At 44.3% G+C, this 27,541-nt stretch overlaps 1 protein-coding gene across 3 annotated transcripts; it reads right to left on the reverse strand.

Annotated features, from left to right (window-relative positions):
* On the reverse strand, nucleotides 1-27,541 carry RBSN (rabenosyn, RAB effector). Of its 3 annotated transcripts, none has more exons than XM_026016985.2 (13): nucleotides 27,301-27,541; nucleotides 25,462-25,525; nucleotides 24,559-24,883; nucleotides 20,678-20,818; nucleotides 17,983-18,083; nucleotides 17,034-17,079; nucleotides 16,762-16,923; nucleotides 13,638-13,879; nucleotides 11,712-11,782; nucleotides 7,031-7,117; nucleotides 5,709-5,811; nucleotides 4,567-4,671; nucleotides 1-3,922 (listed from the first exon to the last, which is right to left on the reverse strand). In XM_026016985.2, exons 3-13 carry the CDS (start codon nucleotides 24,704-24,706, stop codon nucleotides 2,780-2,782), a joined length of 2,349 nt encoding a protein of 782 aa, XP_025872770.1. In that variant the 5' UTR covers nucleotides 24,707-24,883; nucleotides 25,462-25,525; nucleotides 27,301-27,541; the 3' UTR covers nucleotides 1-2,779. The 3 variants fall into 3 exon arrangements, with proteins under 3 accessions (XP_025872770.1, XP_025872769.1, XP_025872771.1); XM_026016984.2 differs by having other exon boundaries at nucleotides 26,850-27,398; XM_026016986.2 differs by lacking the exon at nucleotides 25,462-25,525 and having other exon boundaries at nucleotides 27,301-27,480.

Consider the following 27,541-nt stretch of genomic DNA (forward strand, 5'->3'; position numbering starts at 1 on the left):
TAACATCTGTTAGTTTATTTTTTTAAAAAGGTTCCAATACAAGGCCCCAGAGTAGTGCATGCAAACAATGCCCCTCAAGCTGTCACTGTCAGATGACCAGTACAATCTGCTACCATAGGCTGTAACCTGGTAAAAAGACCAGTTTCTCTCTTTGAGTACCAACACCTAATTATGCCAATATATGTCCAACCTACCACCTGGGTCATGATGACTCGTAAGTATACCTTGAGAAGTATACTCAGAAGTATCCAAACAGCAGACATTGAGCTGCAAGAACAATGAGTAAGTGTCCTTAGTGTATTAGACATGGAAAAATACAAACAAGGCGTAAAACAAAACAAAAACAAAACAAACAAACAAAAAAACCAACGTCATTTAATGCCTGAATTCCCAAAGTCTCTTCCATACATGATCTAGGTCTAGGGACATCTGCCAATGCTGTATCGAGAACTTGCTCATTTTCTCTGAGTTGGAGCTGTTTGCTTTGAAGGACTGCAGGAAGAGTGAAATATTCACATGAAGTAAGCACTTGAAGCTGTAGTTGCAATTCATCGACCATCTTTATTTGCCCTGATGATAACCCATCTCTGTAAATCCAACTTTGTGCCTGTGTGAATTCTGGGAAATGTTAGGGATAGAGAATTCTATCTCCTGTCACATCTATGACTATAGAATACAGCCATGGAAAAATTCATGGAGGAATACACCTATGGAAGAATTCACTTACATCAGAAGGTTTTAGTTTGGTTTAGTATACTCAGTGTTTTTAAGTTTAAAAATAATGTTTCTTATATGTATGGTTCTTAATGCTCTTAGTTACTTACAGATTGCTACCTGGGTTGATTTCAGGAAAAGAGTATATTCAGTAAACTAATCTGAATTGAAATCCCTAGCTAATGAAGAAATACATTCTTGTAAGAAAAGTAATTATGATGGAAAGCAGCATTTAGCTTCTGGAACTACCTGCCTTTTGGTGCAGTGTCTTCCTCTTCCATCAGAGTGCAATAAGAGACTAGCAGTAGGAAGCATGCCAGGCAGCCATGAAGCCCTCCGTAACAACCGCAGGAAGGGCACGAGAAGGAAGAAAGACACCTGTAGCAGGCAACACTTTAGATACCTGGTTGCCAACTTTCCAACCACCACACCAACCAGCAAGGCTGGTAACTTGGTTGACACCAGTAATCCACTCATATGCCTTTGTGAACACAACCATGATGCAAAGGGTCCTCCACATACCCTCTACACACTTCCCATTCCCACAACCTTATGCAGGATCTTTTCATTCAGCCCAAAGATCCAACAGATACTAAAGAAATGTGAATAGTGTCAAATATAGACTACCTTTACACCAGTTTTTCCAACATTCTCAAGACCAACAGGGGTCTTCCCAGAAGGTAACAAAACGAATCTCAGCTCTCACACCAGTAACCAGTGAAAAGTATGACCCAGAGTTAGTTAAGGGATATAAAGTGACTAGTGGTCAGTTATTGTTCTTTAATCAAAAAGCATAATTGCAGGAACTCTACCTAGAGCTGAGCACACTTGGGTATCATGATGTCCAACATGAGTTAAGGATTATGTTCCTGTAAACCAAAGCACCGGAGCTAAATTAACAATTTCCCTTTTTGCCCATAATTGACAAAGAGTTCAAGTACTGTGGTGCTACTGGAATGATCCTGGGTTGTGCCTCTTCAAACACTCCCATTCCTTAATACTAAACATAGGTAGGAAAACACCTCACAGGTGCTCCAGGTCAGAACAGGATGAATCGAAAGGGAAGAGGCTGATCAACTAGCCCTAAAAATTATTTTATCTTCTGACTCAAGGAAGCTTCCACTCCCATGGCAGTGTTCCACAAAAGCTTCCTGATTACCAATCCTAAATTATAGACTGGGCCCTCTGAAAAAGCCCAGATCAGGGTATTTTCACCAAAATTCTAGAGGGAGGTTTCTCTGGGGACAAATTGTTCCATCATTCAGAGGAACATTAGGGTAGAGATTCTTCTCCCAAATACTACTGCCTCCATCAACCAAAAAGGTCACCACTCCTATTTTCTAAACAGCCTGTGGTCAGACCCAGTGATACCCCTGCACTGGAAGTTTAACTTCCTGAAAGAGACAAAAAAGGACTTAAACCGATAGGGAAATGCCCTGGTAAAACATCACCCCCTCCTCCCCTGCCTAAAAAGAGCTGCTAGGCTCTCCTGGGTCTAAACAATTGCCTTCAGGGCAATAACCCACCCCCCCTCTGCTGCACAGGTGTGATGTACCCAGCAGGGCAGAGGAAGCCCCAGGTGAAAGAACCCACAGCCTAATGGGGACAGACTTCTGTCAGACCAGTTAGGTTCAGGGGAATCCATCTTGTCTGTCTTGACTAAAGAAAAGTGCCCTATAATACTGCATAAAGACCAAAGACTAGGCAGGAGCAAATGGACCCACGAAGGCTGCCCCACAGAACTGCATTTAGTTCTACTCGGGAATGAAAATTTAAAATCCCTTCTACAGGGAAAACCCAATTCAAAAACAAAAATACAAAACCAAAACCCCCAGGAAGTACAGCAAATGAATGCTGATTCTCCCTGTTCTGGTTCCCCTTTATTATTCAACTATAATGGAAAAGCCTCCAAGTGCACAGCACAAAACAGCCGATTCCCTGCCCTAACCTGTGCACATCTTAGTTGTCACCCTCCCTCCTTCCCCATCCAGCCCACCAGCCCCTTCCTGCTCCACAGGCTCCTGCCAGGCCCCGGGCTCAAAGATGCCCTGCCCAGTCAGTGGCGTCAGTCGGTGCCCCCCTTCTGTTTGGCCAGGGTACGCTTCAGCTCCCTCAGGTTCTCTGTCAGCACTTCTACCTCATCCAGGCGGCCACACTGCTTGGCATCAAAAATGTACGCCTTGATGTTATCAATTTGCTGGAGGAGCAGCTCCTCCTCTATGGGCTCCTCACCCTCTGGCCCGCTGTCACTGTCCATCTCAAAGGGGTTGGTACAGGTGGCTTCTTCAAAAGGGTTGCCAGGAACAGGAGGGCTTGAGGGCCTCTGGTGGGGATGCTCATCTTCCTCATCGAAGGGGTTGGGTGCTGGACTGTCTGGGTTAGCGAAGGGATTCCCTGCTACAGCCTCCTCTTCTTCCTCAAAAGGATTGTATTCTTTGAGGCTGCGGGCGGAGGGGCCAAAGGAAGGCTCTGCAGCAGGAGGGCTGCTGGTGCCCTCCGCTGTGGGGCTGGAGGCATCTTCCTCATCAAAGGGGTTTAGGGAGGCCAGCTCATTTTGCTGTAACACGGTGCTCTGGGGGAAGGACTCCTGGCCAAGGGCTGGGGGCCCAGACCACACACTGACTGGCTCAAGAGCTGACAAGGGCGAAGGGGTCTCCACAGCTGTACTGCTCTGAACTGAGGAAAAGCCTAGATCCAAAGCACAGGCAAGGTGGGTGCGAGGCTCCCTGCCAGGCTCCAGTTGAAAAGGCCTGATTTCTCGGAAGTCCAGGGACCGAGTCCGTGTATGTAGGGACACAGCCCGGAACTGCTCTCTTTCTCGTTCCCACTCCCGCTCACAAAGCATCTGCAGCTGTTCCCGCTGCAGGTCCTCCTCCTCGGCCTGCCTCCGGGACAGCTCAATAGCCTTCTCTGTCTGCTGCTGGTCATACTCATCCTGTAGCTGCCGTAGGTTCTCCTGCAGCGTGCGCACTTCATCTGTCCGCCCAGCAGCCTTGGCCTGCCTAATAAATGATGTGATGTTGTGGATCTGCTGGAGGAGGGGGTCTGAGTCTTCACTCTGCCCCTGACTTCCTGACAACGGGAGCCAGCCCTCAGCTTTTCTCAGGGGAGCAGGTCCCCCTCGAAGGGACACTACCTCCCCGTTGGCCGCATGAGATGCGAGGTCACTCCTCCTTTCCTCAAGCCTTCGCTGGGATTCCAGGACAGCCTGGGGAGACACCAAAGCCAAAGAGAAGAAACACAGTCACCAAGTCACACCACCGGCCACCCCTACAGTCCCGCTGTCCCTGTGCTGATAAGACTCCCTAGGACTAAGGCATCCAACTATTAAGTCAAATCATGTTTTTTGTTTTTTTAGGAAAACAGGAGACAGATTTTCAAAAATAAATTAATGAATAACAGTAAGTTAATGGATAAGATTTTCTCAATCTTAGATTCACCAGCCACATGCTTGTCTTAAACCTCTGAGGCCCAGTATCAGTCATAGACACTAGGATCTCACACGATATTAAATGTACATTATTTTGTTTAGTGTTGCATATCCCAAAGTGTTCTACAAAGAGCTCCTTGATATCTGGGCCCTTTGCAACCTGTGCTATAAGGAAGAACCAGCAGCCTCCAGAGTATTCTGGACCAGAGAAAATTGGCATTATGTCTTTAAGACAAAGAGGACTGACCCAGGAAGAAAAATAACTGTTATCTACAGAGGAGAGGCCAGAAAAGAACAGAAGAGAGATGCAAATCAAACGGCATGAGAAGTTTTGATTTGACTTGATCTCACAGAGAACCCCTTGGGAGCCTGGGGTGGCCTCTAGGTTCAAGAGGCCGCCAGCATCCCTGTGTTTCACTTGCCTGTCTCTCCAGGATCCTCTTCCTCTCCATTTCCTGCTTCCTTTTCTTTTTCAGTTCCTCAAACTGTTCTCTGGTTGGCAATGACATTAAACCCAGCAACTTTTCCTGTAGGGAGTCACAGACAATTTTATATTTATATCCTTTCAGAAAGAAGATAAGCCTACATTAATGAAGTCTGTTTGTAAGACTCCATCCGTACTTCCTGCCCCCACTACCCTCCCCTGCTCTACATTTCTCCACAGCACTTTTCACCATCTTATAAACTATATACTTTAGTTGCTTCTTGTCTATGTCCCGCCAGAAAAAAAAACTTTACGAGAACAGGAATGTCTTTTTGCTCCTGGGAGAACATGCAGCACTTAAAACATTGCCTGATACACGGTGGGCACTCACCAAGTGACTGCTGAATACACACTAGTCAAAAGGAGAAAAGGCCTAGTTCTCTACAATACGATGTTGGAAAACTAACCCAGCAGGGCTCTGCTAGCTGCCTCTGTCATCGAGCCCCAGAGATGGTTCACTATGGCTCTCCCAAGGGGTGTTCTGAGGTGGAGCCAACTCAGCTCTAACCACCCAGGTTAGTCCACCTGTGAACAATCAGCTGCCTCCTCCCAAGCAATGGCCCAGGAAGAGTCCCTCAGGAGCTTATCCTGAGGAAGAAATGGCATGTATCAGTATGTCTGTCAGGCAGCACTCATACTAGCAAAAAAGCAGGAATCTATCAATACCCAATGAAACAGAATTAAATGAAGGATGGTGCAGAGAAAGTCGTATTCTGCAGCCATTCAAATGGTAGCTGTTTAAACGAAGACTATAAGAAGTGCTCATGATACAAAATTCAGTGTTAAAAAGAGAAGACATAAATTTGCAAACATGCACTACTCATAACTACTTTATATAAAAAAATCTAAATGGAAAAAAAGAAGAAAATATACCGGGATGATGTGTGACGATATTGGGGACACATGATTAAGAAGTTTTTACTTTTCCTTGTAATCCAGACTTTTCTCTAAATGTGGCATAATTATTTTTTAAAAATAATAAATGTACAAATACAGAACAAGCCATTGGTGTGGTCTGCCTTCTAAGAGGCAGAAAAGCAGAGGAGGCAAGACACTTCTGCCACCATAGGATGGCTTTACCTGCACAAAAAGCGTAGCTGAGTATCTGATCATCTTCTGTAGCCGCAAGGTATTTGGATGTGGTGGAGGGTCCTGGTTCAAGCCTAAGGTTAAGATCTTCTTACTGAATTGAAACAAACACATCAATGTAACAGGTGTTGCCAGTCCCAGAAACAAGAGTGAAATCTCTTAGTTGCCAGGCTTCTGTGCCAGGACCATCCACAGAGAAAGCAAGTTAAAAACTCCACAACACATCCTTGAAGGCAAAGCCTATTTCTTACCATCTGGTTGTACCGAAGGCCCCTGACACAGCACAGGATGTATGACCAACACTCAGCCAAGGAACTGACCACACATCACCCAACTTCATGGGTAAGTAACCTATGCCTGGTTTAATATTCTTGTGTCACTCTCTTAAATTACTTTCGTTCCTTTTTTTTTTTTTAATGGCGGCAGGGCCTGGGGGTTCAGTGAGGGACTCCCTAGGCCCCTAGAGTGGGGTAAAGTGGGAGAAGCAGGAAGCAACCAGCTTTCTCAGGCTGGTACATAAGCAGAAACTGGGCCAGGGGGTTTGTGGACAGTGCTGGGGGCAACAGTGGGCAGCAGGAGGCTGAAGCCACTCCAAGACCCATATCTTTAAATTCTTTTTTTTTTTTTTCAATTTTTTAAATGGTCTCCAGGATCGCGCCCTGGGCCAAAGGCAGGCGCCAAACCACTGCACCACCCAGGGATCCCCATAACTTAAAATTCTTAATAATCCTGACCAGGGACTTGCAATTTCATCTTGCACTAGGGCCCATAAATTATATTAAGTCAGTCCTGCGCAGACGGATGGACAAGGCTTCCTCATCTCAGCTCTCCCTCTGAGAGTATACCTCCCTCTGAGGTATACTTTCTATACCTCAAAGGGATGATTTAACCCTAACAGTCAGTCCATGGTTAAAAAGCAGCTGCTGACTTGAAGAAAGAATCCTGGTTTCTATCCTGGCTCCACCACTTCGCTAGCTGTGGTATACCTTCTTACCTACAAAATAAGGTAATCCTATAGCACTGGCTAACTTTGGTTGAATAAATGAGATGTGGATACAACCAATGGCTGGTACAAAGATGGTGTCAATAATCAGTTCGTATTTCTTTAATAATAATGAACAGTAGAAATCTTAACCAAGTTACTGAGATGCACTGAGTGCCAGAGCTGGCACCTACCTCACAGCCTGCTCCTCACTCATACTCCCTATCATCAGGACTCTGGGTAAGCTCAGGCCTGCCAGCCACCCATGCCCTCAGTGAAATAGCACCTCCTCCACTCAAGGCAGCAAGTCTGACATCACTTAAGACCTTACCTTAAAGCATCTATGAGCTCGTACACTTTCTGCACTTCCACTCGAAGGTCACCAGCATGTTCCAGACTGTAAGTTGTTTCCCCAGCACTAAGGAAAAATCATGGAAATATTCAAGTTTCATCAGGATGCCTGGGAAGTATTGTGGAAAAGGGTTCTAAGGGTTTAGGGCCTTACAAAGGGAGACACAGCTAATTTTCTCCAAGTAGTATATTTCACACTCTTGTATACAATGCAGGACTCATTTTTTTTTCTAAATATAAGTGTTATAATCAGGGCACCTGGGTAGCTCAGCTGGTTAAGCATCTGCCTTCGGCTCTAGTCACAGGGTCTGGGGATATAGCCCTGTGTTGGGCTCCCTGCTCAGCGGAGAGTCTGCTTCTCCCCTTCCCTCTGCCCCTTATCCCTGATCATGATTTCTTGCACTCGCTCTCTCGCTCACTCTCTTTCTCAAATAAATATAATCTCAATAAATAAATAAATAAACAAACAAACAAACTAATCAACTGGAAGCTGCTTTTAATTTGCAGACACCACAAGAACAGATTTATGCCGAGGCCTTTAAGGACTAGCTCTTAATGCTCATCACCAAAATAAATGCAAATGAATCTCCTTCAGCCTACTTTCCCTAAACAATTTCACTATACCTAGTAAAACATAAAATGGTTTACTAAATAAGTTGGTTACCCTACATCAGAGGAGAAAGCAGCTGGCTGTTCTAGCTCAAAGATTATCCCCAGGGAGAACAGGAACAATGGGAAAACTGATCCAGGAATCCCCCCGAGCCTCATGAGCAATTCCCCGGGCCTCATGAGCAATTGCTTCCAGGATGAGAAAAGCACTTAGACTCCAAATTAAGAAGGGAAGAGACATGGGTAACTGCTTAGGGTGGAGCAGGGGACTTCAGGGAAGGCCAGAGGTGACTTCATTCTACTTAACTCAGAGGAACAATAGTAGTTATGTATTCTTAGAACCATTCATTTACAAGTGTGTAGCCCCCATCAGGCCTGAAATGCAAGTGCAATGATGATGACCTATTTTTATATCCTAACTAGCACATGGCCAAGCTTCATCAGTGCTCACTAAAAAGAAAAACACTTCAGAAAGTCTTGCAGCTGTTAATGCAGCCTCAGCAACAGCCACTCAGCTCCCTTTCTGAGGCAGCAGCAATTTACATTAAATAAGCAGAAAGGGGGAAAAAAAAACAGAAAGGACTGATGCACTGACCTGGTTTACCATGTACAAGACAGCACCCGCTGGAAAAAACCCTGGTGTGTGCTATAATTGGAGGATCCAATAAGGTGGTTTCATCCTCTCAAAGCTCATAGTTTGCAAAAAGAACATCAGAACTGGGAATGCTGTACTGTGTCTTGATATCTCCAAGTCATGTGGAAAATAACAAGGTTGACTCAAATCTGAAAGAACCCTCTTGGTCTCGGTCACATTAACCAAATGTATTCCCCACAGAGCACCTATCACGTCTGGAGTTATCTACTTCATGATTTGTTCACTTGGTTATGGCCTGTGCTCCCACAGTAATGAAGCTCCAGCAGCAGACATGGTCTTCACTGTTCATTGTTACAGCCCCAGTACCTAAAATAGCACTTGGCACATAACTAGTTTTCAATAAATATCCATCAAATGAATAAAGGAGTAAAATGTACTTAAAGCCATTTTGAGCCAGTTTTTGGAAAACAAGTAGGAGTTAGACATCTGGAAATGTGCTCAGCAATGGTAGTTCCCAGCTGGATGGGGAGGCCCAGTGCCCCACAACTATGTCTGAGGTACAAAACAAGAAAACCAACAGATTAAGGGAGAGGAGGCCGCCCCTGGGTAACAATATCATGAGGGAAAGTTGAGTTCCAGCTCAGACTGCCAGGAACACAGTTCTTGCTGACATCCAGGAAGAAGATAGTCCTGTTCTAATTTCAAACCAATGGGCAAAGGTGGGAGGAGGGGTATTGATACCAGTAAGTTTCAGGGAGGAAAAGCACATGAGACAGGTGCTTCAAGCCAAAGATTCTCCATTTAAGGGAGGTATATATCAGAATCACTTGAGCTGCTTCTCCCAACCTACTCACAGGGGCACTATATGCTCCACTGATCGAAATTATTGCTCAGTGAACTGCAGGTAGAAAAGAAAATGTGTCCTTTCCTCCTGTTCTTCAGAATCCACGCTCTTGGAATGAAAACAGGAAGAATGGGGTATAGAAGGTCCAAACATTAAAAAAAAAAAAAAAAAAAAAAGAAGGTACAAACATAAGAAGAGAGGCCCTAGGACACTAATGGCTGAGAGGGCTGGAGAAATGGTATCCTTCCCTTATACACCAAGTTGCTAGGATGGAGGAAATAAGGGTAGTCCATAAAAGCTTCCCTACCTCTTTTCTGTTCCCTTCCTACTCTCTTTCTTCTCCCCATAAGCTGGAAAACTCTGGGGGAGGGAGCAGGGACTAGAAGAGCCCCAAAGCAAGAGTAGAGGCAGGGAGACATGCAAGAGAAGGGGTATTATTGCCACAAACCAATGGGGTTTAGCTGATTATATTCTTTAAGTCAGACATTTTTAGACTCTTAAGTTAGGAAACTCCTTAAGGATCATGTAAAGGAAAAAGTTCATTTTCTTTTCATGTGAGACTCACATGATAGACTTAGAACATGATCACTGACATCATGAAAAAAGCCAAGCTTTGTGTTTTTTGTTTGTTTTTAAGTAGGCTCCATGCCCAACAATGGGGCTTGAACTCAGAATCCTGAGATTGACAGTCACACACTCTACTAAGTGAGCCAGGCACCCCAAGCTTTGTTTTGTGGGGACACTACTGCCACAGTAAATGGGCAAATAAAAATACAGGTTTGTTCTAAACAAGGCACATCTAATTCCACATGCATCACGACAAAGGTGGTAGGTGGGCAACACAGGCTTAAAACAAAGGCAGATAACCCTCGCTGGGTCCCATAATTGTTTTTCTGCAGGCTGGGAAAAGACTTGCTGCGCTCTGATTCTAGTGGTAGCACTTCAAAGTCTAGCTCATGTATCATTAACCTACAGAAGGAGCAATGCTCTTAGGAAAGTGTCAGCATAAATTTTCTATAAAGGGTCAGATAATAAACATTTTTAGCTTTTGCAGGCCAGTTATTCTGTCAAAACTATTCACGTCTGCTGCGGTAGCTGTACTAGCAGCTACAATCAAACAACGGGCATGGCTATGCACCAATAAAATTTTATCAAAAAAAAAAAAAGTGGTAAAAACAAGCATTGGCAAGGATATGGAGCAACTGAAACACACGTGCATTGCTAGCGGAAATACAAAGTGGTGCAGTCATCTTGGAAAACAGTCTGGCAGTTCCTCAAAAAGTTTAAAACCTAGTTACCACATGACCCAGCAACTCCACGCTTAGATATATACCCAATAAAATTGTATGTCCACAAAAAAACCTGTACATAAATATGCACTGAAGCATTATTTGGACAAACCTAACTGTTCATCAACAAAGTAATGGATACACAAAGTATGGTCTACCATACCACGGATCTGCACAAATGGATGTGCTGCCAAAGGAGTGAATCTTGAAAACACTACATTGTGTGAAAGAAGCCAGACACAAATGGTTGTGTATTTATGTGAAATGTCCCAAATAGGCAAATCCATACACAGAAAGCAGACCAGTGGTTGCTAGGAAGAGGGGAATACACAGTGACTACTAATGGGGGTGGGGTGTCTCTGGATGATGAAAATGTTTAGAATTAAGACAGAAATGACTATTGTATGCCTTTGTGAAGAACTACTGACTTGTACATGTTAAAAGGGCATGTAAATTACTAATCATTAATTTTTTGGTGTGTAAATTAGCTCTCAGTTAAAAAAGAAACCGATAGCAGGCTAGATTCGGCCTGTGGGCTGAAGACTGCCAACCCCTGCTCTAAAGGAAATGCCTGCTCTAAGCCCGGATACCTCAGTGCCAGCCTGCAAGAGCATCTCCTTAGGCCAGCACACGAAGCACACTGTCCCTGCTCACCTCCAGATGCTGCACTCGGCAGTGGTGCCTGAATCCCAGGCCCTGCCCAAACCTGCTCCACCAGAACTAGGGTCACCTGAACATGGCTACCTAGGACTATAACATGTGCCACACAGAAATACAGACATGAAAGGAGCCCTCGGGTGGCTTAGTAGTTGAGCATCTGCCTTTGGCTCAGGTAGTGATCTGGGGGTCCTGGGATTGTCCTATATCAGGCTCCCCACAGGGAGCCTGCTTCTCCCTCTGCTTATGTCTCTGCCCCTCTGTGTCTCTCATGAATAAATAAATAAAATTTTAAAAAAAGAAGAGGGCAGCCTCGGTGGCGCAGCGGTTTAGCGCCGCCTGCAGCCTAGGGCATGATCCTGGAGACCCTGGATTGAGTCCCATGTCAGGCTCCCAGCATGGTGCCTGCTTCTCCCTCTGCCTGTGTCTCTGAGCCTCTCTCTCTCTCTCTCTATGTGTCTCTATGAATAAATAAATAAATAATCTTTAAAAAAAAAAAAAGAAGAAGAAGAAGAAAGAAATACAGACATGACAAAGATTCTCCAGAGTTGGTCATAGAAGAAAAGCACAGTCAGAATTAAGGTTTTCATTTTTAGCTACTGATGAGCTGTGCTAAAGTGCCAGCCAACAGTCATCACTGAATTAGAAAAACAGAAGAATAGCTTACTTTAGTGATGCTGCCATCTTGATGTATTCAGGAGCTTTTTGGTCAACTTTCTCCATGCAGAGTCGTAATTTCTAAGAACAAAAAAGAGGTGAATAGTATCCTCAAAGTACAGAAGGGTTATGCTGCATGAAAAGAGGTGTAATTTAAAATGTAGTTTTCAGGGCACCTGGCTGGCTCAGTCAGTAGAGCATTGACTTAATCTCAGGGTTGTGAGTTCAAGCCCCAAACTGGATATGGAGTTTACTTAAAAAAAAATTGTTTCTTTAAATGTAGTTTTAAAAACGGAAATATGCATATATTTGTTTTTATTGTTATCAATTTCCTGATTTACAGACAGCCCTTAAAAGCAGTAAATCTTGCAAGGAAAGAGAGTGAGTACAGCAAAACTTTTGATAGGATGTTTTTGCAGGGAGCAAGACCTTCCAGATACAAGCAATGCATTTACAGGGCAGAGGAAAGGAATTGGTGGCTACATTCTTTCTCTGCCAGATGATAAAAGATACTAGCAAAAGGCATTGCCAGGTCTTACTTCAAAAATGAAGGAAGGAAAAAGCATGGTGGCTATTTAAAAAAAAAAGAGTTATCAGGTCATGAACTCCATACATAGGATGGATAACAGCTACATCTGCAGCTCAGGGCAGGGTTTCATTAATTCTATTTTAGTGGTCAGGTATCTTCATGGTGATTCCAGAAATACAGCCATTATGATCCACAGATCTGCTAACAGTGACCATTCACAGTGATCAGTAGACCAATATACAGACGGTCTGTGTCTTACAATGGTTAGACTTTGTGATTTTTCAACTTACAATGGTGTAAAAGTAATAGATATTCAGTAGAAACTGTATTTGGAATTTCAAATTTGGATCTTTTCCCAGGATAGTGACATGCAATACAACACTCTCCCATGGTGCTGGGCAGTGGTGGCAGCCCCAGCTCCAGGTCAGCCACATGATCAGAGTCAACAACTGATACCCTTACAACCATTCTGTACTCATACATTCTGGTTTTCACTTTCAATACAGTATTCAGTAAGTTTCATGATATACTCAGGACTTTATCATCAAACAGATCTGTTAGAGGATTTTGTCCAACTGCAGGCTAACGTTAAGTGTTCCCAGCATGATTAGGGTAGGCCAGGCTACACTATGATCTTTGGTGTGTTTGGTGTATTAAATGCACTTTCGACTTCTGATATTTTCAACTCAGGGTGGGTTTATCAGGACATGGCCCCTTGTAAGTAGAAGGCCTGTGTGCTCTTTTGCTTGGGGTTCTATACCAGCTGCTCCTCCACCAGGCTGATCTCCTCCTCCCCACCTCCCATCACTTGCCTATGAAGCTGGCTAATCCTTCTCAGCCTACAGATCCCCCTTGGCCATCGGGAGATTAAGGCAGACTCACTCCCTGTCTAACTCTGAATCCCCTGTTTTTGCACTACCCTATGTTCTTCTCGAAGTATGCACCTACCGAATGTGTTTTGGGATTGCTGGTGTAATGAGGCATCTGAATGGACTCAAAAGGAGAAGCTCTATGCTCATGGGCAGTCACTCAAACCTATAAAGCCTAAAGCTCCTAAATGAGTTTTAGAGGACTCTTCTGGTCCACTGTTTACTATCTGCTTCAGCTTCTGCTCTCATCCTGTCCAGATTGTATGGCAACCTTCCTTCTTCCTCTTGCCCCTGGGCCACCAAAGTCTCCAACCTCCTGCTTTCAAGTGGACAAGGAGGGGTGAGGAAACAAGGTTGTTGCAACACACCCAGGATGACTCTGTGAATCACCCAGATCCCTAGCTAGAAACCATACCATGGCCCATGGCCCTTTAGCAGAAACTAAAAATGATTCAAAGGAACAACTTCCCAAAGCATTCTCCAAAATGTGCACAAATCTTTATCTCAATCAGGCCCAGGACCACACACAGTGAGTCACCTCATAGAGCTTTACAATGTCGGGGGTGTGCTCCTTCTCATCAATCTGCTGCTCTCTCTTGAGCAGTGTGTCCTTGCAGTGTGTACAGCAGCGGATCCGGTCATCATCCTTCTCATCCAAGACGGAGCTTACACTGCTCACACTGCTGATACTACCCCGGCGGGAGCCATGGACACTGTTGGGTGACTGGCTGGGGCTGGTGTGGGTGCTCAGGGAATCTTTGCTGGCACTGGTGAGCTTGTCTGTAAAGCACAACACAGAACAGGCGGCAGTGAGCCCATAGTCTCCAATCACCGCACTGCTCACAACAAAGGGGAGGCCACAGGTGTTGACGCAGGCTCTGTCTTTGGCCAAGAAGCACCACACCTCTGCCTTCCTGGAGGTCAGGCTCTGTGGTGGGAGGGACTCCTACAGACAGCCAGGAAAGAACCAGACAACCTAGGAAGGTCTCTCTTTGAGGCTCCGAGGCCCATTTCTTTTTCTTTTTTTTTTTTTTAATTTATGATAGTCACACAGAGAGAGAGAGAGAGAGAGAGAGAGGCAGAGACATAGGCAGAGGGAGAAGCAGGCTCCATGCACCGGGAGCCCGACGTGGGATTCGATCCCGGGTCTCCAGGATCACGCCCTGGGCCAAAAGCAGGCGCCAAACTGCTGCGCCAACCAGGGATCCCCCGAGGCCCATTTCTAACCTGACCCAACACAATCCACATCTCAGACTTTCCCACTCCCAAACATCTGACTCCTACCCCTTCCAAAGCTCAGCTCAAATGGTACATCCTTCAGGAAGCCCTACTCTATTCCTTGAGGCAAAAACAATATACCCTTCCTTTTTTTTTTTTTAAATATACCCTTCCTATTAGGTCCTACCATGTCACTCCCTGGAAGCACTTTCCACTTTTCTCCCTGAATGAGAGTTCTATATACCCAAAGCTGCTCTATGAACCTGCGACTCTGGGAGGATAGGAACTGTCTTATTCAACAGGGTTGATTTATCCAACAGGGCTACCCCACAGCAGCTGCCCAGGAAATGTTGGTTAATTAGCGCAAGACAAGAAATGCGAATAGTGTCTCAAAAACATAGCTTATGAAGTCTCGGGTGAGACCAAAAGTCAGTCTCAGAAAAAAAGGGAAGTATCAAGGTAATGTGTGCCTGCTGGATGTCAGAACTGGACAGAAGCAGCATCTGCTTCTGCCCCATGTAGTCCAGATGCTCTGGAGCCAACAGTACATGCAGAGTCAGCAGAATTCCCCCAGGGTTACAAAACCACCCCAAATGTTCCAGAACTGGCCCAAATCATCTTTATCAACTTTTTACCAGCTGAGACTCAAAGTTCTAGACCCTCTGGTTCCACCTAACCTTGTAGGCACCATCCCCAAAATTCTCAAACATGTCCTCTACACTCCCCCAACTACTCTATTTGCTCATCTACTAACCATCCCCTGGGGCCCTTCCACAGCTTTGCTCCTGCTCCACACTCTACCCAGGATCCCTCTTGCCCTACCTCTTTGCAATCGTAGTTGTCTTTTTTTTTTTTTTTTTTTAAAGATTTTATTTATTTGTCAGAGAGAGAGAGAGAGAGAGAGGGACAAGCAGGGGGAACAGCAGGCAGAGGGAGAAGCAGACCCCCTACTGAGCAAGGAGCCTGATGTGGGACTTGATCCCATGAGCTGGGTTCATGACCTGAGCCAAAGGTAGATGCTTAACCAACTGAGCCACCCAGGCATTCCAATCCTGGTTGTCTTTTAAGGCTCTTCTCACAAATCACCTACCAAACCTAGGCATCCATGCTCTCGATCCCCCCAGCACTCAGTGTCTCTCATCTTATGATGTTACAGTCTGTTCTATATGACAATAAACTGACTTTTATCTCAAAGGAAAGGACTAGCCTGTTACTCATTTCTTTTTTCAGATTTTTATTTATTTATTCATGAGAAACACAGAGAAAGAGGCAGAGACAGAAGCAGAGGGAGAAGCAGGCTCCCCTCAAGGAGCCCAATGGGGGACTTGATCCCAGGACCCCAGGATCACACCCCGAGCTGAAGGCAGACGCTCAACTGCTGAGCCATGCTGGCATCCCCGCTGCTCATTTCTTAAGACTGTTATAATATCCTCAAAAGTCTCAGCTGCCACTTCCAAGCACAGCTGACAACGATCTGGTCAGCTCTCCTGGGTATCTGATGCAACTTCTCTCATAGTGCTTATCTCTTTATAAAGCCATAATATGTTTCTAGGTCTGTATCCTCGGCTAGATGCTAGACCCTTTGGGAGAATGAATAATGCCTTATAAACCAGAGGTGGGCAAACATGACCTATAAACCAAGTCCAGCTTGCTTTTATATGGCCCCTGAACTAAGCATGATTTTTAAAAGGTTATTTAAGTACTTTTATTTTAAAAGGTTTTAAAAAAGATTAAAAAAAATTTTTTTTAAGATTTATTTATTCATGAGAGACACATAGAGAAAGAGAGAGAGGCAGAGACACAGGCAGAGGGAGAAGCAGGCCCCATGCAGGGAGCCTGACGTGGGACTTGATCCCAGGTCTCCAAGATCAGGCCCTGGGCTGAAGGCGGCGTTAAACCGCTGAGCCACCCAGGCTGCCCTTAAAAAAATATTTTTAAAAGATCATTTAAAGGGGATCCTTGGGTGGCTCAGCGGTTTAGTGCCTGCCTTCAGCCCAGGGCATGATCCTGGAGTCCCAGGATGGAGCCCCATGTCAGGCTCCCTACATGGAACCTGCTTCTCCCTCTGCCTGTGTCTCTGCCTCTATGTCTCTCATGAATAAATAAATAAAATCTATAAATAAGTAAATAAATAAATAAATAATCATTTAAAAAAAAAAAAGAAGAAATGTCACAGAGACCACTGTAGCCCCATAAAGCTTAAATATTTACTATCTGATCTTTTACAGAAAAAATCTGCCTGCCCTTATTATCTACCACTGTATCCCTGGACCCTAGCATCATGCCTGGCCTATAGCAGGCTTCATGGAATCAGCAAATGAATGGATGAAGATCCCATGGGAAAGTTACTTAAAAACATTCAAAAGATCACCTGATGGTGATTAGCAAACAAGCTAGTCACAAGAATAGATCAGGATCCACAGCCCCACCTCCATGTTACCTACTTGCAAAAGGGAGGCTGATGAGTTCCATACACTTCTTGCACATAATTGACCCGCAGAGGCGGCAGTGGTGGCGGCGGTTACGGATGCTGAACTTATTCCCACAGTCTGGACAGAAAGGGACATCCTGGTCATTGACCCAAGGCACCACGGACTTTTCTATTGCTTTGGGAAGAACAAAACAAAAATCAAACAAACAGAAAACCTAGCCATTTTAGAAAGAGGTTTGGTCAGGGAGAAAGATAATTTGAATGTGAGCAAAATTCTAGAGTTACCTCGTATCTTAGCAGACTCAGTATTCGTCCTGTCAAATGCAGTGAGCTGACAAGGAGAAAACAGTGCCAAATGGAATTAAACAGGTGATGTATACACATTCCACAGGCAAGAGGCATCAAGCAAAAATTCTCACATCTTCATTTCTCAAGTATCATCTGTCATCCCCAACCCCGCAAATTCACATTGGACAGAGTATTAGCTTCTCATCTAGAGGGCAGTTCCCTTCCCCATGATCTGATTTCAATCCCTCTATTGTCAGTTCTCCATTTAAGCAATAACCAGGGGTAGGCAAGGATATGGTGGGTGTGGCTAACTGAGAGCAATGGGGAACTCCCGACTCTCCACAGTCCTCATGGACAATGAAACTGGCCACATATTTCTACTCTACACTTGCAATTGCTACCATGCCCACCATACAATCCAGGTTATACACAATAAGCATTTCTAGGGTCAAAGTACAACAGAGTGATTGTAGGTGTTAAAAGACACACTCTGGTACCACAGGATGAGAAGGCCCAGTCCAGATGTTCCCATACTGAATGCTGGCCTGGCTGAGTACTCCTCACAGACCTTGTTACCAGCTTCTGTTTGTTATCAATATCACACACTATGCCCCCACTGCATGACTATACTTTAGACACCTAAAAGAGGAAATAACCTGAAGGTAGAAAGGTTTTCTGGCAGCCAAGGGGGCTTCAGAGAAAGTATAAGGCAATCTGGATATGTGGCAAGTCTATCAACATGGGCCATCTCCTACAGTAAAACAGGCCCAGGCTAGAACTGTCAATCATGTCCTCTGCACCTCTCTAAGTGGGCTTGAGGTGGGGCATTTCTCTGCCAGTGTCAAATATATACAACACACATTAATAAACACTGCAGAAATATTTTTTTTCTCCTAGAAAATTTATACTTGTAGCAAAAAAAAAGTTTTAAAACAACAAAATTTACCTTCTCTAACCTGATTATTAATTTATTGACTTCAACAACATAGTGGTCAATTCTAGCAGCTCGGTGTTTTTTGAAGTCAGAAAGATGGCTTCTTACAGCACCTAGAAGGACAGGAAATGAGATAAATAACATGTCATTTCTCTGAGGGAGCCCCTCTCCCTTGCTGTTTATCCTCAACGAATTTTATTTTTTTAAAGATGACCTTGTATTTTTTTTTTAATTTTTTATTTATTTATGATAGTCACAGAGAGAGAGAGAGAGAGAGGCAGAGACACAGGCGGAGGGAGAAGCAGGCTCCATGCACCGGGAGCCTGATGTGGGATTCGATCCCGGGTCTCCAGGATCGCGCCCTGGGCCAAAGGCAGGCGCCAAACCGCTGCGCCACCCAGGGATCCCTGACCTTGTATTTTTAAGATTGTACTTTATTTATTTGAGAAAGAAACAGAGAGCTCAAGCTTGGGGAGGAATAGAGGGAGAGGGGGACAGAATCCCAAGCAGACTGTGCTGAGCACGGAGCCCAACATGGGGCACAATCCCAGGTCTTGGAGATCATGATCTGAGCCTAAACCAAGAAATAGACACTTAACCAACAGAGCTACCCAGGCACTCAGGCATGACCATAGATCTTAACTTTTAAAATTTGCCATCCATTTAACCTTCCACAATTGTGACTTCCTCAACAACCTGAGGAATTTAATTCTGGCAATCACGAAACAGACTATTAAAAAACTGGTAAGAATTCACATGCCTGAAATTTCTCCTTTATGTTTCAAATTGACTTTTTTTTTTTTTAAAGATTATATTTATTTATTCATGACACACAGAGAGAGGCAGAGACATAGGCAGAGGGAGAAGCAGGCTCCCCACAGGAAGCCTGATGTAGGACTTGATCCCAACCCTGGGATCACAGATCAAGACCTGAGCCAAAGGCAGACACTCAACCACGAAGTCACCTAGGCGCCCCTTAAATTGACTTTCATCTATAACTCATTATTATGTGTATACTATTTTTTTAAGTATAACTAACATATTAGTGTCAGGTGTACAACATACTGATTTGAAATTTTTTTAAAATTTCAAGTCATCTCTATATCCAACACAGGGCTCGAACTCACAATCCTGAGATGAACAGTTGCACACTCTTCTGACTTAGTCAGGCACCCATGATTTGAAAATTTCTTAAATTTGTTTTAAATATATATTTTTAAAGATTTTATTTATTCATGAGAGACACAGAGAGAGGCAGAGACATAGGCAGAGGGAGAAGCAGGCTCCATTCAGGGAGTCTGACGTGGGACTCAATCCCATGTCTCCAGGATCAGGCGGGGCTGTAGGCGGCGCTAAACCGCTGAGCCACCGGGGCTGCCCTGAATATTTCTTAAATTTTATTATTACTATTATTATTATTTTTTAATAATAGTCCTGGGATAGAGTCCTGCATTAGGCTCCCCACAGGGAGCTTGCTTCTCCCTCTGCCTATGTCTCTGCCTCTCTTTTTCTCTGTGTCTCTCATGAATAGTAATAATAATAATAATAAACCTTATAAGGAAATCATTATCCATTGCACAGACAGAAAATATATTAAATTTTGTTACCATTCAACAGTTAAAGGACATGTAAAATGAGTTAGTTCAACTTCATGTGGCATTTTTGGTAACAATTCTGTTGAGATATTATTCACACATACAATTCACTATTTGAAGCATACAAATTCCATGGTTTTTAGCATATTGAGTTGTACAACCATCACCAAAATAAATTTTAGAACATTTTCATTACCCCAAAAAGATAATTATTTTGAAAGTCAGTAGATGGTACCATGATTATGTGTTTCAGAAAATTAAGTTGCACAAATCAGTATTCTCTTGCTGGGCAGGTAACATCCTACATGAGAGGAAATAACCCAGTCAATGGAGCCTCTACCTGGGCTGATGTCAAACACCTGGATTCCTACCTCAGTTCCATAGTTTCTTAGCTATTTAACTCTGAATAAAATCTTTTTAAAATATTTTTGTTTTTTTGTTTGTTCGTTTTTTATTTATGATAGTCACAGAGAGAGAGAGAGAAGAGGCAGAGACACAGGCGGAGGGAGAAGCAGGCTCCATGCACCGGGAGCCTGATGTGGGATTCGATCCCGGGTCTCCAGGATCGCGTCCTGGGCCAAAGGCAGGCGCCAAACCGCTGCGCCACCCAGGGATCCCAATATTTTTGTTTTTATAAAAGGTTTTGTTTATTTGACAGAGAGAGAGCACAAGCAGAGTAAGTTGTAGGCAGAGGGAGAAGCATGCTCCCCACTGAGCAGGGAGCCCGATTTGGGGCTCCAGCCCAGGGTCGTGGATCATGACCTGAGCCAAAGGCAGATGCTTAATTGACTGAGCCATCCAGGCCTCAGATTTATTTATTTTAGAAAGATAGAATAAGCATGTGATTAGAGGGAGGGGCAGAAGGAGAGAATCTTCAAGCAAACTCCCACTGAGCGTGGAGCCCAACAAGGGGCTCCACCTCACAACCCAAGTGAGATCATTACCTGAGCAGCAACCACATAGTGGGGCGGAGTGGGGGATAACACTTAACTGACTGAACCATCCAGGCACCTCTCCCCACTCCACTTTTTTTTTTTCTCTCAGCTAACTCTTAAAACAATGAACACAATGATGTTCAAACATTTGCTAAATGAATGAACAGAATTTCTTACCTAGTTCCTGGGGTTCCCACATGTATGGGTCAACCCCTCCATAACTGAAAGACTCGTATCCTTGTGTCCCTGATTCTACTCGGTCATCTCCTTCTCGTTTCAACAGCCTGTTCTTGGCTTTCTTAGCCTTCTGCACAAGACCTTGAAAAATGAAGCAAACACAATGAATCCATAAAATCTACTAAAAAGTCAAGAGAAATCTCAAAACGCAAGAGTTGATGAAATGAAAAAAGTCATTTCATTCATTCATTTTATATATTTATTTTATATATTTATTTATATTTTATATTCATTTATATTTTATATTCATTTCATTCATTTTATATCTCAAGTAAATTCCAATAGTAAGTCCACAACCACTGTATTACAAATACCACAGAGCAACCCATTCACTGGTTACTAAGTTGGTTTATGTAGCGATTATAGAGCTAAATTACTGCTCGTTGCCAAATTTAAGAGCCCAATTAAAGAATTAAAATCTATTTCAATGAGGGGACCGAGGTAACAGAAATGTTTTTTTCTAGATCTTAACTGGGGAGGTAATCACATGGGTATATACAGTTTTTAAAAGTCACTGAACTGTAGATGTAAAAACTTAAGTGTAAACTATATTTCAATTAAAATAAAGGTTTTTTTTAAATTAAATTCTATAGTATTAACTTATTTACTTTATGCTCTCATGAGTAAATACTTCTTGTTTACTTCCAGGAGAGGATTCAACCAAATGTGCATCCCTGGGCTTGTGTTTCCCATAATGCTTAGCTGTACATAGAGTTCTTCCCCCACTCACTTACTGAATGAATGCATGTATGAGGACACTGATAAAAAGCTTCAAGAAACAGGTATAACAGCTACAACATAACACAAAAGAAACCAGACTTGGTAAGAAGAGAAAATGAATGTTTCCTGGATTGATTCTTTGCATGTACCAGGCACAAAAGAAAGTGCTTTCAAAAAATCAGGCCAACGCATGCTCACATTATGAAGCAGGTAGTATCCCTACTTATAAATGAGGACATGACAAAAAGAGAGGAAAACCTTGCTGCACCCCAGATCACAAGAGCTTATAAGGCAGCAGGGCTGCAAGTGGAAACCTTATCTGTTTAAAATAAGAACCCCAGTTCTCCCCAGCCAGCATGATTCAAAAACTATGCCTCTACAGAACAGGGTTTTTCTACTATCTGTGCTGAGGTAAGAGAACCTGCTGTTAAAAAGGAACAACAGTCAACTTATGGAGGGAAATTCTTGATTATAAGTTGCTTTCATTAAGGCTCTTAAATCTTAGGTGATATCTCCTTCTCCCTCTAGAATCTAGTAGGAAATATCAGACTTAATACAAAATACAATTCTTTTAGATTTAATAGATCAATACTTTATGGAGTTCCCACAATTCTGAAGTGCTCTATCATCTGAATAACATTAAAAACACTACCACAGCTTTCCAAAAACCTAGGGAATATGGCTGTGTTAGACAGTCAAGCTAATAGCCACTCTGAGATGGCTTTCTTCCACTGGAAAAATAAGGTCCACTAGGATTAATGGACACCATCTAAAATACGTTCAAGTAATCTCTCAACATGGGAGAGAAAACTGCCTGAGGTAAACAAAGGGTTAGCAGACAGGAAATTGGAGTTAGCAATCACTAATTCATTTCTGCAAACAAGACTAAACTGTGTCAAGTTAAACAGGCAGTACATGCCCATTTAACCACTTTATGAGGACAGAAGAATACTCTGGCAACCTTCTCAGGTGTAGCACTTCAAGAGGTGGCCAATGAAGAACAATCCCATAACAACAACAAAACACAGAGTAGAAGCCACAGTTAATTTCCAACCATCCTTTCTTATACTTACCGTACAGGCGCTAAACTAAAGATGAACCAGGGCTGAGGCCCAAATTCGCTCACCACCTACTAATGACAAGTTTATATTTTCTTTCTTAAACTGCCTCCAAAACCTGATACCAAGGTTTGCTCTTTTGGCTTCAACATTTCACTTGACAAAACCAGCAATGTCATGAAATTTTTAAGAACCAAAAGACCAAATGAAGAGATGACCTGCTTTTTAAAGGACTTTTCAAAAATCTTTGCTGTCAGTCTTTAAAACTTTACTTTCCTGATTCAGAAACACAGAAAACTCCCACACAAACAAGACTTCCTTCCCGACTAAACAAATGATCATTAGACTAAAGGAATCCTTAACTCAATTTCTTAGTTCTTTTGAGGTAGAGGGAAAACAGAGGGAAAAACACAAGAGAATTCTTACAAATTTCTTTCACAACTCATAAAATTCCTACTCTTTTATTCTCTAAGTGGATTCCCATACGATTATTCCCTAAGTAACCTTAAACATTTTTCCTCTAAGAAATAAATCACCACAAGAAGCTGAAGATATTGTCTAACCTCTGTACCGATTAGCATCAAAGTCTTAGTGACATCACAGTATGTGACTCAGTTCAGCAGACACTCAGAATGGACACTCATTAAAGATCACGGAGGCCTTTCAGCTGTCCAAGAAACCTAGATGATCAGTTTGTTTGCATTCTAGCTGCAGGATAAGACCTGATTGGAACACAGAGTCTGGTATCACCAGTGATGCCAAGCAGAAAGAGCAGCACTAGACTCAGAGATGACAGAGGAGCTGGGGTCCAGGTCTAGCTCTGGCAATTCCCATGTGACCTTGGATAAGTCACTCAACATCCCTGAGCCTCACTTTTTCTCTGCAGAATGAAATCAACCACATCCCTGCGGAGTTGCTGTGAAAATCAAAAGAAATAATGATTATGAAGGAACTCTGAAAACTGTAAAATGCAAAACATATTTTTTTGCCTCCTAATAGTTATAGCTCTCCTTCAGCCTCTACAGACAGAAGCCACCTCATTTATCAAAGCTCAGGATTTTGAAATATGTGACTTTGCCATGTTTCTGGACAGAGGTTATAAATGTTAATGCTTTCAAAAATATTTTCTGAAAATAAACTGAAAAGTGAGATATGGAGTAGGACTATTTGATTGCAGGGGGCATGTGACTCACATGTGTGGAGGCCAAATTCCACTCAGAAATACATGATCATTCCCTTCTCTCTCACCCAACACAGAATTGTGAATACACACATCCAGACCTTTTTATTCTCACTGCCTTCAGAAATGCTGCCAGCTGGGAGAAGCAGGCAAAAGTGAGTTCCAGAGTAGTGGCATCATCTTTAGGAGTTAGAATCTAAAGTTTTGGAAATGAATGCTATGTATAGTTAAAACTGCTTTGAAAAAATGCTTTCTGCAACTCTCCACGATTTGAGGCCTAGGAAGCTCAAAAAACAAGTTTAAATTTTGGGGTTGTTTCTCCTTGCTTTTCTACTATGGCCTTCCTTTTTCTGGGCTGCAGAGGACAAGGTATAAGCGAAGAAGAAGAATGGCAGGAAGCCTTGAATTTGTGACAGGGAAATGGGTGGACAATGTGCTTCCACCTTCAGAGCAAAGGAGAGGAGTTCCATTCCAAATTCTTCACAAGGCTGACAATTAGATAATTCAATGTAGCAAGAGGCAGGAAAGCATAATAATTACATTTACTAGGTTCAAAGCCATGCCCTGCCTCACTGTGTGACTTCAGGCAACTTACCTAACTTCTCTGTGACTAGTACCCTCATCAGTAAAATGGATCTCACAGTCTAATAGTTACTGTGAGAATTAACTGAAGTTCATTCATGGGAAGACTCTGAACAATGCCTGGCACATGGTAAGCATAAGATAGATATATGTTCATTGCTATAATATTATTTACTATCGTTTATCATGTTCTGGTGGCATCACGGAAGTTAATGAAACCATCCCATGAGTTAAAGCTCCCACTGACAGAATAGGATAAGCAAAAAATTCTCGCCTCTTACTTTTAATTTGCCCTTTGACATCACGGTCTTCCCCAGAGTGCTCTTCCTCATAATGTGACTGAAGCTGATAGAAAGATTGCAGGTTCTTCAGGCACAAAGGGCAAAGGAAGCCCTCCCTCACTTCCCCAGGGTCATCCAGAGAAGCCATAGCAATGTCCCTCTCAACCCCTGCCAGGCAAGGGCCTCATGCCAAGAGTCAGCTTGATTCCTCCACAAGGGACCAGGGATCTCACAGCATTAGCTTAACCAAGCAGCACACAGATGATGATGGGGAAGTGGTATCATGGCCCTGGTTGAGGTTTCCTCTTTGGAAGTAGGAGAAGCCCTGAAACAGGAAAGAAGGGGCAAAAAAGAAAAAAAAAAAAAAAAAAAAGCCAGTTTAGGCAAATTAGCAGCAATTGAGAATTTTCTTTGTTCTCTTGGCAGTTCAACAAGATTACTTAATGTTTGTTCAGTGCAAGTTTGAGAACACAAAACTGCTTTCTCAAATCCTTACACCAAAACACAAAACCTTCCAAGTATTGAGAACATCACTGGACAATGGCAACTCAATGAAGTAGGGAGTAGATTACTCAAGATAAGAAAATTCAACTTCAAAAGCCGACACAGAGCAGCCGGGGTGGCTCAGTGGCTTAGCACCGCCTTCAGCCCTGGCTTCAGCCCAGGGCGTGATCCTAGAGACCCGGGATCGAGTCCCAGGTCCCACGTCGGGCTCCCTCCATGGAGACTACTTCTGTCTCTGCCTCTCTCTCTCTCTCATGAATAAATAAATAAAATCTTAAAAAAAAAAAAAAAAAAAAACAGACACAACACCAAAGCAGTTATCTAACATTCGCTCCAATTGGTCCAACTTCATAATTTGCATGCCATTTTAGCCACTGAGGAAATGTTTGAAGTACTTACCAACACAGAAATTTTGACTGTTTATCTTGGTCTTTATTCAACCACACGTACTGAGCTCTTACACCTATGCCAAAAATGCAAAGAGAAAAAGAAATAGTGTCTGCCCTAAAAAACAAACAAAAAAGATCCCAATCCTAGTCTAAGGAGGAGCATTAGAAAACCAGTGGTAAAAAGAAAAATCTACTTTGTGTTTTATATTTGTAGAATGTTTTCTCTACAGTGAACTTACTGGATTTTATAAGCCAATGAAGGACAGCTGAACAGCAAGCCTAATGCTCTCACTGCTTCAAAAATAGAAGGATTTGGTGCTTGAACAATTCAGGGCTTAATAAGTTACATTTTCACTTTTATTGGGCCATAGCAAAGTCACTTCCAATGTCACCTCAGAAAAACTCCCGGTCATAGGGAGAATCCAGACAAAACCATTCCACAAAAGCAGAGAAATTTCTCCCCAAGACCCTGAGGTCACAAACTACAGTACAGAGTAAGAGGAAATACATGACCCTCAGCTTTAGATGGAGCTGCTTGGAGGGCCTGTGAGGAGGGATTGCCTGGTCCTCAAATCTGAGGGTAGCTGTGACCCAGAAAATAAACAAGTGAAACACTGGGCCCCTGTTCTTTTCCCTCTAAGATACCCTGTGACTATAGACACACAGATCTCAGTCCCTTGTCCAGGCAGTCACTGAAACAGTAGCCCCAGTTCCGTCCCCAGCCAGTGGTGCCTCGGATGCCCCTACTTCCGCGGCCCCCTTCCTTCTCCTGCGCTCACCCCAATGACCACGAATCAAACCTCCCCCACCTACACACACATTCTTCACCTCTCAACCCAACCTTACTTCCTCGAGGAAATGCCTCTTACTTGAGGCATTCCCCCATGGGACAGCTCCTGCCCTTCCCTCAGGGCACTTATAGCGACGTATAATCACAAATACCTAAAATAACTAAGTATATAAGGCTCTAGGCTTGGGGATCCCCGGATGGCTCAGCGGTTTAGCGCCGCCTTCGGCCCAGGGCGTTGACCCGGGGGTCTCAGGATCGAGTCCCACGTCGGGCTCCCTGCATGGAGCCTGCTTCTCCCTCTGCCTGTGTCTCTGCCTCTCTCTGTGTGTGTCTCTCAGGAATAAATAAATAAAAATCTTAAAAAAAAAAAAAAAAAAAAAAGGCTCTAGGCTCTGTAAGGGCAGAGACTGTGCGTTTTCCCCACCACCTTACCCCCAGGGTCTAGCGCAGTCCCCGGCACCTTCCACGAAGAAACGCAACAGAGCCTCATGAATGAACGAGTGATAATGTCGGTCCTAAAATCACGTAACCGGACACACACCACCAACCAAAGAAATCTACTGCAAGCCACCAAGCCGGACCCCCCGCCACGACCGCGAGCCCCTCACCTCCTGCGCACCCCGGAATTCTCCAGCCAGCACGAACGCCGCCGCCACACGCCGCAGGCCCCGCGCGGCCGCAGTCGCGCCAACAGCCTGGAGCGCACCCGACGCCCCGCGTGGATCCTACAGGATCGCGCACACGCCGCAGGCACACGCCACTACAGGAAGACTCGCGCCAGCGGCCGACCCGACTTCACACGTCGCGGGGACGCCACACCAAGCGCCACGAACAGCTCCACGCGAGCCGGGAACACGCCCCGCTCACCACACAGGCAGGCAGAGCGCCGCAGTCGCAAGCACACGGGGCGAAGCTCTCGGCCCCACAGCCGCAGCTCCCACCGCGCACGTCACACCCACCACCACCGCACACACTCCACACCCGCACGGCCCGCCCGCCTGTTCCTCGGCGGGGCCGCGCTCCCGCCCCTCCGGCCCTGCCCGGCCCGGCCCTCTGTACCCGGCCGCGCTCCCACCGCCACGCAGGCCCGTGGGGTTCTCGGGCCCGGGCTCTGGGCCTCCGCGGTCCCTCACTCCGCCGCGGCCGCCATCTCCATCGACTGCTCGGCGCTCGGCAGGCGCGCCTGCGCGGCACCGAAACCGGAAGACAGGCTGACAGACGCCTGTCGAGCGCCGAATCTCCGAGGGCGCCGGGGGGCCGCGGTGGGTTCCGGCGGAGCCGGGCGGCCCGCGGCTTCTGC

This window comes from Vulpes vulpes, chromosome 9 (assembly GCF_048418805.1).
Source record: "Vulpes vulpes isolate BD-2025 chromosome 9, VulVul3, whole genome shotgun sequence".
Taxonomy (NCBI): domain Eukaryota; kingdom Metazoa; phylum Chordata; class Mammalia; order Carnivora; family Canidae; genus Vulpes; species Vulpes vulpes.